The following is a 13,907-nucleotide window of genomic DNA, read 5'->3' on the forward strand; positions in this document are numbered from 1 at the left end:
TGCTCTCACCCTAACATGCCCCACAAGCCCTGTCTGTGAGGCAAGGCTCTCTCCAGCATGGCCCCATGAACCTGCGGCCTATGCTCCAAGCAGTTGTCTTGGGGGGTGGAGGCATCACCCCGGCTCCCATCTTCCAGCCACCTGCAACCAGCTCCTTTGCCGATGCCACACGCCACCGCACCCAATCCCTGCCATGCCCCCTCTGGAACACCCTGGGCTGCAGTTTCGGCAGAGGACCCCTTTGCCAGCAGCTGCATATGGGCTGTGGGGGGAGAGGCCTTTAGCGCTTGCCCTGCTCTCACTGGGCCTCTTGTCACTCCATGAACTGCTGCCCCTGGGTGTGAACCGAGCGCAGTGCCGGTAGAGCCACCCAGCTCCCCCGCGGCCATGGGAGGTTGGGGCCATGGGGTGGGGGCAGAGGACCCTGGGCTGCGAATGCAGGACAGGTGAGTTCTCCCCTGCTGGAAATTCCTGGTGTTGCTGGGGGGTGGCTGGAACCTTGTCCCCCTCCCCCACCACCAGGGACTCTCCAGCTGCTGCATTCCCAGAGTCCAAGCTCGTGGTGGTAGGTGGGCTGTAAAGCTGGGGGATTTAGCGCCAAGCAGGGCCTCCCCCCACCCCTCCCCTCTTCAGACAGTGCTCCCTCAAAAGGCTGCCCTCAGTCTGTTCTTGCCACCCTCCCTCCTTGCCTCTGTGCAGCTGGGCTGCTTCCACCGGTTCCAGGCCTGGTGCTCTGGCTGCTCCCTGTGTAGCCCAATGAGATGTGCCTCTAGCTGCACCGTCCTCGGGCCCCTCCCTGCTCGCTGGCTCCCTCCTAACCCGTCCATGATGGCTGCTGCTCAGCCCAGTCCCTCCCCAGACTGATCCCCCTGCATCGCCCTCATACTAAACGCCCTGGTTGGGTCCCATCGCCCTTCGGCTCTGTCCCATTCTCCTGCAGAGAGGTGCAGAGGCTGCACGGTTAGCGGGTGGCTCATTGTGAGGGGTCATAAGCATAGAAGCTGCTGGGAGCTTGTCTCCTGCTCCCTCTTCCCCTCTGGACTCCCCACCCCAGCCAAGCATCAAAGCAAGAAGAGAAAGTAGAGAACATGCTGTCCCGCCCCTCAGCCTCTCTCCCAAGCCCTCCCTGTACCCCCACCAGTTCTCACCAGATTCCGTGGCTCACGCCCAGCCTCCCCTCGAGGGAGGGGCACCATGGGACCCTCTAACTGGTGGTATGGGGGCAGGAAGAGAACACGCTGTGCTCTGCAGAGGGCCAACAGGAAGATGGGAAGCTTGGAGCACTGAGCCCATGCTGGCTCAGGGAATGATACACACAGGGCAACTGGAGCTATGGATTACAGTGGAAACCTACCGTCCAGTGTCTAGCCCTTGGCCTGAGACCCCCGCAGCGAAGGATCTGACAGTGGCCAGGTTCATGCAGTGAAAGCTCCACAGGCAACAGCTGTTGGAGGCTGGGATTTTGTTGACAGACACCCTGAAAGGACTTTTATCATCTCTTTTGTTTTGCTTTGAACCTGCCAGGCTGGTTAAAAATTCAAGGACCACAAACCAACCCAGAGAAGGCTTGTGTACTGGGGTTTTTATACATGCCCGAAACGCAAGTGTTGATGCTGCTTCAAACAATATCGTCATTTTGCTGGCTGCTAGTCAATAATGTGCTATAAGGACCGATGGCCAACTACAGACTGAACGCCATAAAAACATGTACATAGAGGTTGAGCTAGGTGCAGCTTGAGCTGGTAATATATACCTCTCGGAGTGGTATGACTCATGCATAGATTGTTCAAAATCAGTGCTATGGGAGAACCAGTTTGGTTAAATGTGACACACTGGCCATCTTAATGTATTTAAGGACCGCTGCCTTGGGCGTTATTTTCCATATATGGACTGGTCTGAGTCAGTGCAGGTAGAAGACTACTGTGGCCAACTAAGCCCTCTGATGCAGATAAAAACTAGCATGTAGACACATATTGACCTTCACACACAGACTGTATATGGTCAACATGGAACTGACAGTCTCTAGGCCAGTATGAATCAGTGCAAATGGCTGTCTCTAGAATGGACAGAGTGTTGAGTGTTGTCTGGTGTATCAGCCATAGTGTGACTTGTGCAGCTCTAAACAGATATGCAGGCAAACAGGCTGGTCACATTCACACACACTGAGTGAAATATGCACACAGATCCCAATACACCCAATAACAGGTTGGTCTCACACACACACACACACACATCCATCTCTTACATCCCCTACACAAGATCTGGACATTCACTGTACTGTACATAGCCACCACATGTCAACCATGCACAGATTCCTATACGTACACCCTGCACACACTGAGATACACACTGTGACATAGTGACACACCTAGAGAGACCAATGTTTGCTGCAGAGTACCGTTCACACAACAAATACACAGTGTAACAGATCAGTCTCTTACACACAGAGAGAATCCTGTAATGTAACAGACTAAGGCTCCCCCCCAACCACCAGCAAATATACTGACCATCCCCCCCTTAATTCCAATGTTTACTGTCATGTACTATTTACACACACAGGGTAATGTTCACAAGCGCACTCACACCCAGAATATACAGTATAACACATCTGACATCCCCCATCCCCCCGAGATTCCTTCACACATTGCAATGCATTGCACACACATTCTTGCAGCTGGAGTAAAACATACACATTAAAGCATACACTCATCAGTGTGCAGCACAGAAACTCAGCCATCAGTACAAACACACACACACACTTGTAACCCCTATAGCTTGTCTCCTATTTACACTGTGACACATATAATGCTATTAACATGAGTGACAGACCTGGGCTGGGATCCCGCTGTCACAGACGCTGCCCCCAACGCTTTCAAATAGAAGGAAGGGAAAAAAACATTGTGAAAAGCAACCCCCAAACAACTAGTAAGATACTGTAATCAGTTCTAGTGTCCCGTGTCCTGGTTGTGCTCCCCAGGGCCTGCCCTCAGCTCATTCTGGGGAGCAGGCTAAGATGGCTGGACTCAGTGGTGCAGCACTGACCTGAGGATGCAGTGGTGGAAGCTGACCCAGGAGCACCCCAGACTGATGGTGTTGGGGAGCAAGGTGGGAGGAGCAACTGACTCTTTCCTTACTCACACCCCAGTGAATGTCCACCTGCAAGTGTCAGAGGCTCCTCTTCTCTCCTGTGTAACCAGATCTCGAGAATAGGGGGTGGGAGGCGTGGTCTCTAACTTACTATTGGAGCCTCAAGCCAGTTCTGATCACTGATGATGCGTCATGTCTCGTATCCAGCCAACAGACGTAAGGAAGAAATGAAAATGAAATCACTTGGTTCTTCTCTTGGGTGGGGATGGGGACAGCGGAGGGGAGGGAGTTGGGGACAGCTGCAGTTCACATGTTACCACTTTAAGAACTCCCGCACGTGGCTCCAGAGCTTGGTGATCCAGAGGTTGACGCCCAGATCGGTCAGGTACTGGATCTCGGGAGTCAGCATCTTGCGGCACAGCTTCCGGTGCTTCTTGTTTATCTTCTTCTTCAAGTTGTAACCCAGGATGGACTTCTGGCCCAGCGGCTGCCATGGCTGCATGGAGGACTCCTGGATGGCATTGGCATCCACTGGGCGCCCTCCATCGATGCAGATGCTTTTCATCTTCTCGTTCTCCCGGTGCAGCTCAGCCACATCCCTGGCCATTCGCTCCCACCCATAGGCCTCCACCTTGCGCCAGAAGGTGGTATTGAAGTAGCGGTAGAGCTTGGCGTCAATGAGGTTCCAGTAGGTGGCCTTCTCATAGAGCTCACCCGTCATCTTGGAGACAGTGGAGTCCTTGCGGGCATTGAGCTTGAAGTAGAGGATGTCCTCCAGCTCCCAGCACAACAGGTCCTTCAGGAGCACTAGGGACTCATCGAAGTACTCCGACAGCATGACCAGATGGAAATGTTGGTCGATCTCTTGGATGTACTGGTCCACCAAGGGGCTGTTGGCATTCATGTTGTTGTCATAGCCTAGGTCAAAGAAGAGCAGGTTCTGGAGGTAGTGAGCGTTGAACCTGTTAGGATCATAGTAGTGCCATGGGTCACGGAGGAATTCTGCCAGCTTGTCCTCGCCTTGCAGCTTCCAGGTGAGGGGGATGATGCGCCCAAAGTAGTGGAAGGAGGACTCAAAGAGGTAGGCGGGGTCCCGCAGCACTGTCAGAAAGATGGTGTCAGCCGGCAGTAGCTTGCGCACCTCCTGGTACTGGAAGCGCATGTGGTTGCAAATGATATTGAAGCACATGCCGGGCTGGTAGTCCTGGACCTGGCTGCGTTCAAAGTAGGAGGGGTAGTAGAAGTCATTGCGGCCATTGGGGAAGGCGAACTTGAGGTGGTGCTTCTCACCGAAGCGGAAGAGGATGTTTAGGATGGTGCTGCTGGCTGTCTTGTGTGTCTTCATGAACATGATGTCCAGCTTGGGCTGACACTCTTGCCCCGGGGGACTGTGGGTGCTGTTCGCCACACCTGGCACCCTGGCTTGGGCAGGATAGGAGGAGCAGGAGTAAGGGATAGGAATCCTGGAGGAAAGGAAAGAACAGGCACATCCATGAGGGCTGGATCTCTGCGCTGGCTTTGCTCAGCCACCACAATCATAGAATCATAGAATATCAGGGTTGGAAGGGACCTCAGGAGGTATCTAGTCCAACCCCCTGCTCAAAGCAGGACCAACCCCCAACTAAATCATCCCAGCCAGGGCTTTGTCAAGCCTGACCTTAAAAACCTCTAAGGAAGGAGATTCCACCACCTCCCTAGGTAACCCATTTCAGTTCTTCACCACCCTACTAGTGAAAAAGTTTTTCCTAATATCCAACCTAAACCTCCCCCTCTGCAACTTGAGACCATTATTCCTTGTTCTGTCATCTGCTACCACTAAGAACAGTCTAGAGCCATCCTCTTTGGAACCCCCTTTCAGGTAGTTGAAAGCAGCTATCAAATCCCCCCTCAGACCAGACCAGATCAGCCATGAGGGCCCTGCAGAAAAGAGCCATTCCTTTCCAAGGGAGTTCAGCTCTGGGGAAAGGTGCTGGCTCAAGGGCTCTGGGCACGAGAGTCCTCTGTTGATCCCCTGAATGGGTACAGCACAGACAGCCACACGGCAGGTTCCCCGGCACACACTGCCCCCACTGAGGGACCAGCTGTGAGGTGGAGAGGAAACCAAGCCCTGTATAACTGTTTTGACAGGGCCTCTTCCTGAAGTACCTGGGCTAGGTCCATGGCCCATTCAGTGCTCAGCCTCTCTGCTGTCATTGCCAGCAAGAGGGCCAATAAGTGCAGGGGTAATGTGCACACCTGCCCAGTAGGAACTAGCCTGACATCACTGTAAGTAAGCCTGGCCACTGTACAGCCATCAGATGAGAGCCGCTTTAGTCACTATGGGGAATGCTCAAAAGGAGTTAGGCTCCTAACTTCCATTCCACCCTGCTGTCCTGGGCTTGACTAGAAACAATGGCTGGGGCGAAAGGCTCCACGCTCCATTCCCAACTCCCAAGCCAACCAATCCCTGGGAGCTGACATCCTTTGGTACAAATTTAGTGAACCAAACTCTGCCTTCAATTGCCACCAGTCTGAAGTCACAATTTGGCCCCAAGATTTGAAAGCAAGTTTGTCCTTTCAGAGAATCACGGCAGCCTCAGGCCAGCACCTGTCAGGAACAGCGGGGTAAACAGTAAAGTCAGTGAGGATTTCACTGGAGTTACTATGGATTTACACCAGGGTGACACAGACTGGAATGCAGCCCCTTCCCTTCACTCGGGGGCTTTTCTGGCTGGATCACGGGACCTTTGGCACTTGCAATAACTGAAGCTGTTGGATTTTGTCTCCTCTCCCCTTCACCAGGTTAAATCTGTGTGTGGCAGCAAACACTCACTCATCAAGTCTGATCTTCCCTATTCTGAATCTATCTATTGATCTATGTAAAGAGTTTTATCCTGCTGCCCATCACTGTAGGATCTGAGCACCTTCCACATAAAATCACTAGCAATAGCAAAGTCCCTGGTGGACTTTTTAGAGTCTCTGAAACCTCTCCTTGGAGTAGTCGTTTTTTAAAGTGGGCAAGCCCCGCTGATCCCTGCTGCTGGGAGGAGTGGGGGGACACACAGGGTCAGACTAAACCTCACCCTACCCCTGGATTGATTAAGAGGTGGGGACCAGGCTGTCTCTCATTGGCCAGGGAATGTTCCTTAGTCTTCAACACGGCCCCATATTGGCTCTAATGCTGCAACAGTGCAGCCCTTATCGTTCCATCTCTGTGACAGTCCCCTCCATTTACCCCAAGGAGAAGGAGGAGTTTGTCCCTGTGAATCAGCAGAAGCCTGGAGGTTTTCACCGTTCTGTCATTTCTGTGCTACCAATTGTCCTTTCCCTTCCCATTTGAGATATAGCGCATGTGGCCCAGAGCGCAGAGAGCTGCTTCTAGGATGACGATAGCTCAGGCTCAGTGTGAGAAGCCCAGGGACTGGGGAGGACATTGTGATTGGAGGCTGTAATGGATGGGGCTATTGCTACCCTGGTGTGTGTACAATCTGGTGGCTGTTCCCATGTGCAATAAGACTGGTGCGTCTCAGCCCAATTCTAACACATGCATCCCCATCAGAAACGCCTCCACCATGACTGGCACCCACTGGCCTCTTGTCGGCAGCTTCAGGATAATTTAGTGAGATGGGAGATTGAACTCTTCTTTAGAAGGGACCTGGCCAAGGCAGGACTGTCCATCTACCACTGTCCACCATGGCTAGATAATAATTACACATCAATAGCAAGCTCTAATGCAGCACTTTGCATCTGTAGCTCTCAAAGGTGTGCAAGTGAGAAAACAGGTGGGTAATGGCTCCCAGATCAGAATGGCCCATCACAGGCAGAGGCAGCTGAGCAAGCCTCTCAGCCAAGGGGGCTCAACTTTGCCATGGGAGCTCTTCCAGCCATGGGCTCTCTTCTGCAGGGCCGGCTCTAGACTCCAGCGTGCCAAGCGCGCGCTTGGGGCGGCATGCCGCCGGGAGGGCGGCAGGTGGCTCCGGTGGACCTCCCGCAGGCGTGCCTGCGGAGGGTCCGGTTGTCCGGCAGCTCCGGTGGACCTGCCACAGGCGTGCCTGCGGATGCTCCACCAGAGCCGCGGGACCAGCGGACCCTCCGCAGGCACGTCTGCGGGAGGTCCACCGGAGCCGCAGGACTGGCGACCGCCAGAGCGCCCCCCGCGGCGTGCCGCCCTGCTCAGAGCCCAGGGCAGCCAACTCGGGCTTGCGAGACAAGGCTAACAATAGCTGTGGAGGTGCCAGGGCTCGGACTGGAGCCCAGGCTCTGAAACCCAGCCAGGGATGTCTCTCGCAGAGCCCAGGCTCCAGCCCCAGCAGGAACGTCTGCACTGCTATTTTTAGCCCTGTGGCGTGAGCCTGAGTCAGTGGACATGGGCTCTGAGACTCACTGCTGGGAGGTTTTCTTTGCAGTGTAGATGTACCATTTCACTCCTTGATTGAATCCACCTGGGCTGGAGCTGACCCAATGTGGCTCCGTACCCCATCTGCTAATCCCCTGAGCCAGCCCTTCCCCACCCCTGGAGCCAGCATTCCTGAGCGGATGGAAAGGAGCTGTTCTAGAGAAAGCCCAGACCCTATGGCAAGGAGGGACTCACTCACTCCATCAAGCTGACTTGCAGGGGTGGAATCACATAGGAGTACAGCAGCAGCATGAAGCTGGTCAGGACAGTTCCCAGAACAAGCCCCTTGCACATGGACCTCCAGTGCTTCTTCTTCTGCAGCATTGCGGTCACCTGCAAATCAAAGAGAGAGGAGCAATTAGGGAGGCAGGCAACCTGAGATAAGCTTCAGTAACTCTCTAGAGACAGACAGAGAGAGTGAGAGGATGGCCAAGGTAGAAGGGATGGGAATAGGGTGACCAGATGTCCTGATTTTATAGGGACAGTCCCAATTTTTGGGTCTTTTTCTTATATAGGCTCCTATTATCCCCCACCCCGTCCTGATTTTTCACATTTGCTGTCTGGTCACCCTACACGGGAAAGGGAGAGGAGATGTGGAGGACACAAACATCTCTGGGAAGAAAAGAGTTCTGATCCCTAGAGTATTACCCCAGCAGGGGCAACTGTGACCATCTAGCGTAAGCTCCTGCATAACACAGGCCAGAGAACTTCCCTGAATCCATCCCACCTGAACGAGAGCAAAGCTTCTACAAAAACAGCCAATCTTGCTCTAAAAATTGCGTGCTATGGAGAATCCACCACAACCCTTGGTGAACTGAGCCAATGGTTAATTACCTTCACTGCCCCTTATTGCTAGCTGAGCTCTTCTGAAATCTGGCCATTGTTGTTAATGTGTGCGTGGTTAGAAGTTGTGAGTTTATGCTAATGTTTTGGTGCAGCAGCCAGAGCAGTGGAAAGGAGCAACAAAGAAATGAAACAAAGGCATATGTGAAGAAATGGGTACATTCTCTCTCGCCTGTGTTATACTACAGATCAGACCAGATAACCACGGTCCCTGCTAGCCTTAAAAATCCATCACTCCATTTGGGATGGACTGTCTGTACACAGAGGTGTTAATTTACTGATCTAGGGCAACCAGGAAACCAACCAGTAGAGTTAGTGCCACTTGCCATACCCAGATGTTGGGTTCACCAGAAATGCCTAGAGTCAGAGAGGGTTAGTGTTATTTCCAATGGCAGGGGAGGTCAGCCTGAGAAGGAGCCAGAATTTACCAATGTAGATTGCCAAAGAGCCACAGTAATACATCAGCAGCCCCCACCCCATCAGCTTCCCCATCCCCATGCTCCCAGCACCTCCCGCCCACCAGCAGCCCCGCCGATCAGCACCTCCCCCTCCCTCCCTGCACCTCCCGATCAGCTGTTTCATGGTGTGCAGGAGGCTCTGGGGGGTGGGGGAGGAGTGAGGGCAGTGCAGGCTCAGGGGAGGGGGCGGGAAGGGGTGGAGTGAGGGCCGGGCCTGGGGCAGAGCCAGGGCAGAGCCAGGGGCTGAGCAGTGAGCACCCCCCGGGCATATTGGAAAGTTGGCGCCTGTAGCTCCAGCCCTGGAATCGGTGCCTATACAAAGAGCCGCATGTTAACAGCTGAAGAGCCTCATGTGGCTCCAGAGCCACAGGTTGGCCACCCCTGTCCTATGGTAATAGCTTGTTCCACAGGCATACTGCCAGACTCTGCTCTGTGTATACAAATCTGAGGGCTAGTGTGCAGTGGCTCTCAACCAAGGTTACATGTACCCTGAGGGGGATGCAGAGGTCTTCCAGGGGGTACATCAGCTCATCTAGATATTTGCCTACTTTTACTTAAAAAGCACTAGTGAAGTCAGTACAAACTAAAATTTCATACAGAAATGACTTGTTTATACTGCTCTACGCACTACACTCTGAAATGTAAGTACAATATTTATACTCTCAATTGATGTATTTTATAATTATATGGTAAAAATAAGAAAGCCAGCAATAGTGTGCTGTGACACTTTTGTATTTTTAGGTCTGATTTTGTAAGCAAATAGTTTGTAAGTGAGGTGAAACTTGGGGGTACACAAGACAAATCAGACTCCTGAAAGGGGGCAGTAGTCTGGAAAAGCTGAGAACCACTGCTCCAAATCATACACTACCTCCTAGCATTCTGGGCCCAAAGGAGTCCCCTGAAAAACTCAAGAATGGGATGAAGGAGCAAGCAGTTTTTCAAGCACACATTTAAATTATTTCCTGTGGGAAGCCTCACATCTTTGGTCTGTTACCAAAGTGTCCTCTGCTGAGAAGGACACACAGCTAATTGATCTCACCATGTCACCTCTCTCATCAGGTCCTGCTTTCTCCTGGCTGCTTGGATGGTGACATCCTTTCCAACCAGCTGCAAACAGACAACAACAAAACAACTGGCAAGGTATCAGAAACAGCAGCTGCATGCTTCGTAAGTGCACGTCTCAGCCGTTAGGGGTGATGGGGCCTGCCTGCACTCCTGCTGCGGACCCTGTTCCTCTCTGCTCTTCCTCAGGCTCCCCTGGACTCCCACAGGGCTTGAGTCTGCTTCAGCAACCCCCTAACCTCTAAGAGGCCTCCCGGGAAGTGAGGCTCCAGGCCTTCTGTCCCCAGGCTCACTATTCAGTGTCCCCTGGGAACCTGGTGGAGTTAGAGAGCCCTGCATACACAATGACAGGTTAAAGACCCCCACACTGACTCCTCTCACGGATAAATTCTAAATCACTTAAAAAAAACCTAGAAAAATTTCCAGACAAAACACGGGCGCATTAAGGGTGAGAAATACCAGCAACCTCAACCCCAGAAGACCAGGGTAACTATTAAAAGTAGCTTAAGCACACAGTGCTGGGATGGTAAAAACAAGCCTGTATGTGCCAAGCTACAGAAATGGTGGGCGAGTCCTAGATTCCAAGGTCAGAAGGGCCCACCATGATCATCTGACCTCCTGTCTCACACAGGCCAGAGACCTGCTCCATAAGAGATCCAAGGGCAGAGCTTTTAGAAAAACATCCAATCCTGATCTAAAAATTGCCAGGGATGGAGAATCACCACACCCCTGGGGACATTGTTCCCATGGTTAATTACTCTCACTGTTAAATCTTTACACCTTATTTTCAGTCAGAATTTGTCTAGCTTCAACTTCCAGCCATTGGATCATGTTAGACCTTTGTGTGCTAGACTGAAGAGCCCATTGTTAAATATTTGTTCCCCATGCAGCTACTTATAGGCTGTGATCAAGTCACTGCTGAAGCTTCTCTCTCTGTTAAGTGAAGTAGATTGAGCTCTACTGAAATCGTTGGAGAAAGATGACGGAGTGAGCAGCTTCCGGCCCAGCTGTCTGTCAGAGCACAGCCTTCTGTACATTAACCATGGGGGTCTGTCAGGAACAAATTCACACCAGGGGTTCCCAGGGGGTGGATTAGGGCATGATCTAGGGATCCAGTCCTTAGGTGGGAAGGAAGCTCATGGATCCGCAAAGTCTGGCTTCCAGGCTCTGTGGGATGAGGGCCAACGGCCAGAGAATTCTGGGTGTGCCCTAGTGAGTCAGGAGTAGGATGTTGCCAGGCAGGGAGGCTGGAGTGCCAAGAGCCCTAGTTTGTTGTGGGGGGTGGGGCTGTTGGCTGGACTGGAATCAGACCCCTTTTGTCTCAATTTACCCGCTGGGTTTTGAACAGATCTTCAGACAGTGACAGTGAGCAAGGGCCCAGCTGAGTGTGTGGGTGAGTATGGATTCCAGGTGAAAGGTGGCTGTGTTTGTAGACCTCAGGTCTGGTTTAGACTATAGGCGGGAAGTAGACAACAATTAAGACCTGGATTGGTCCCTCAGCCACAGCAAAGGTCAGTTCCCCTGTGTGAGATGGCAGGCCCAGCAGCTTCAAAGGACAGCACTGTGGGTCAGCAGGTGGGATCTAGACGCAGCCCCATTTTCTTCTGGCTGGGTACAGAACATTAAGCTGTCATCTTTATATTAACCAGTGGTTTTCACTCTGGGGCACTTGGCCACCTGCTCTGCTCCTGCTTTCCTCTCGCGGAAGCTGTTGTTTCTCCACTATGGCTCGTTATCCCTAGGAGTCCCTGCAGAGTGTTCACAGCCTGCAAAGAGGGACTGCCCCTTGGAGGGCGGAGCAGCTCAAGCTGGGGGAAGCCAAGGAATGGAAGGGCCACCAAGCGCTGCTGATACTCACAGGGGCCAAGCTCTCTCCTGTGGGCAGCAGCAGAAACTGACTCGCCACCAGGTGGCACTGGGCTGTTTCTCATGCCCGCAACAGTAGCAGTCTCGTGGGTGGTGGAAACAAAGGCTGAGCATCCCATGACATTCCCACAAGGGCTGGACAAAAGCAGCTCAGGTCATTGGCTTCACGTCTCACTGCACAGCACAGCTCCAGGTGGAGCACCTCCTCCTACTTCGCCACCAGCTTCACTTCCAGCCACACGCTGGACACGCTGCATGGGGCCTCCTGCTCAAGCACTGCTTAGCTTAGGGCATCGGCCGAGGCGCAACAGGGACGGCAAAGGCAGCAGCTTGCAGGCAAAAGGCAAAAGGGGATGGTAATCTGCACCCACCCACAGGCTCCAGTGACTCTAGACAAGAGCATGGGCACTGCCAGCTAAAGAAGCCCATGCTGTGCCCGCGGAGTCCAGAGAAGCTGCTGTAACCATTTGACCTTCTGTGTCTCCAGACAGCCCCCTCCTCCCCCTACATTCACACCAATCAGTTCAGTGTGCGTGGGAGACAGCAGCAGCCAATCTGAGCCCAGAGGGACCAGCATTGCCACACAGATGGCAAGTGTGTAACGGGATGTGCGTCGCTGGGTCACACTCTGGCTCTAGGCATTTTGCTGCCCCAAGCAGGGCAGGCAGGCTGCCTTTGGCGGCTTGCCTGCGGAGGGGCCGCTGGTCCCCTGGCTTCAGCAGACCTCCCGCGGGACCAGCGGACCCTCCGCAGGCATGCCGCTGAAGGCAGCCTGCCTGCCACCCTCACGGCAACCGGCAGAGCGCCCCCAGTGGCTTGCAGCCCCAAGCACGCGCTTGGCGTGCTGGTGCGTGGAGCCGCCCCGGTCACGGGGGTCCCAGGCCTTCTGACTTTGCCCTCCTGTCCAGCTCCCTCTCTCTTTAGACTGTAAACTCGCCAGGGCAGGGACTGTGGCTTTCTTTAGGTGTGTGCAGGCCTAGCGTGCTTGAGGACCTGCATCCATCATTCAGACTAATTTCCAGGGGCCTGCAGCCACCTGTGCACACAGGCACACACATGAAAGCCAAACCATCCAAGCAGGGGCAGAGGTGCCCAGAAATACACATAACCTGGTCTAAGGGCTTGTCTACACTTACATTTTATAGAGCTCTGACTTGCTGGCTCAGGGGGGTAAAAAATCATGCAGCACGTTTGAGCACTTTAAAGCACTAGTGTGGACAGGCTCCGAGCGCCTAGAGCTATTCCCCTCATGGAGGTGGATTACCACGCTTGTGCGTGACCACATTGCCGCGGGAGCACTTTGAAGTTTGTAGTGTAGACGTAGCCTAAGTCTACACACCTGGTAGCAGAAGGACACACACGTCAGATTCACTCCCACAGGGGGCAGCAGTGTACAGACATGCACCTGCTAGGACAGCTTTACAGGTATCCATGAGGCAGTAAACTTTTCACCTGCTCTCCAAGGAAAGGGCTCTCCTCTTCTTGAGCCCTGCAACCCAGCCTCCCCAGGGACAGTCTCCTGCTGCTCTCTAGTTCCATAGTTCATAGGCACATGCGATGCACCTGATCCTGGATCCATTCTTACCACCCCACCCCAGGCCCAGGGTGCATACAACTTTTCCTGGGAAGCACAGCCCCTCCTGCCTGATCCCCTCAGCTTGTCTAGGAAGCCCCAAGCCAGTCAGCTGGGACCAGAGGAAAGTGAAAAGGGTACAGCACCTGCAAACCGCCAGCCGCAACCTGCAAGGGATGAGTTCTCTGGAAGTCCCAGGAGCAGAGGAAATGGGCACTGACTGAGGCTGGAGCTGCGTGTGAGTGACTGCATTGCAGCAATGCTGTCCTCTGTGTCAGGACAAGGAGACATGCTACCTGGGGACGGGACAGCTGCTTGCAGCAATGCTGAGCTCCAGGCAAGGTCCGCAAAGGTTTTGGGTGGCTCAGGGCAAAAATCTGAAACTGAGGCCCCTTCATACTTCCAAAAACATTACCATGTGTAGACCAAAGAGGGAAGGGGGGGGGGAGAGAGAGAGAGAGCAAGCCCAGGCCTGTTGTAGTAGTAGGATTTTATGTTTGTATTTTGTATAATCCTGTATCTGAGCTGATTTCATGCCAGTAACAGACCTTTCAGGGTCACCACTTTGTTGTAGGCTTAGCATTTTAAAATAAGTCAAAGAATGCCATGATTGTTTTTCTTCTGCATTGCAAACTGATGTTCC

General features: G+C 53.2%; 1 protein-coding gene across 5 annotated transcripts in view; it reads right to left on the bottom strand.

Annotated features, from left to right (window-relative positions):
• Nucleotides 1-319: 319 nt before the first annotated feature.
• GAL3ST1 (galactose-3-O-sulfotransferase 1) overlaps nt 320-13,907 on the bottom strand; it is a 44,956-nt gene continuing 31,368 nt past the window's right edge. For 3 of the 5 annotated variants that reach the window (XM_044990292.1, XM_044990290.1, XM_044990295.1), the window contains 2 exons: nt 7,662-7,795; nt 320-4,550 (listed from right to left, as the gene is read on the bottom strand). In XM_044990292.1, the coding sequence (XP_044846227.1) occupies nt 3,401-4,550; nt 7,662-7,795 (1,284 nt within the window). In that variant the 3' untranslated portion in view covers nt 320-3,400. Of the gene's footprint in view, nt 4,551-7,661; nt 7,796-9,802; nt 9,871-13,907 lie in introns of all 5 variants that reach the window. The other 2 variants (XM_044990294.1, XM_044990293.1) reach the window with 1 other exon arrangement.

Source organism: Mauremys mutica, chromosome 16, assembly GCF_020497125.1.
Source record: "Mauremys mutica isolate MM-2020 ecotype Southern chromosome 16, ASM2049712v1, whole genome shotgun sequence".
In the NCBI taxonomy this organism is placed as follows: Eukaryota; Metazoa; Chordata; order Testudines; family Geoemydidae; genus Mauremys; species Mauremys mutica.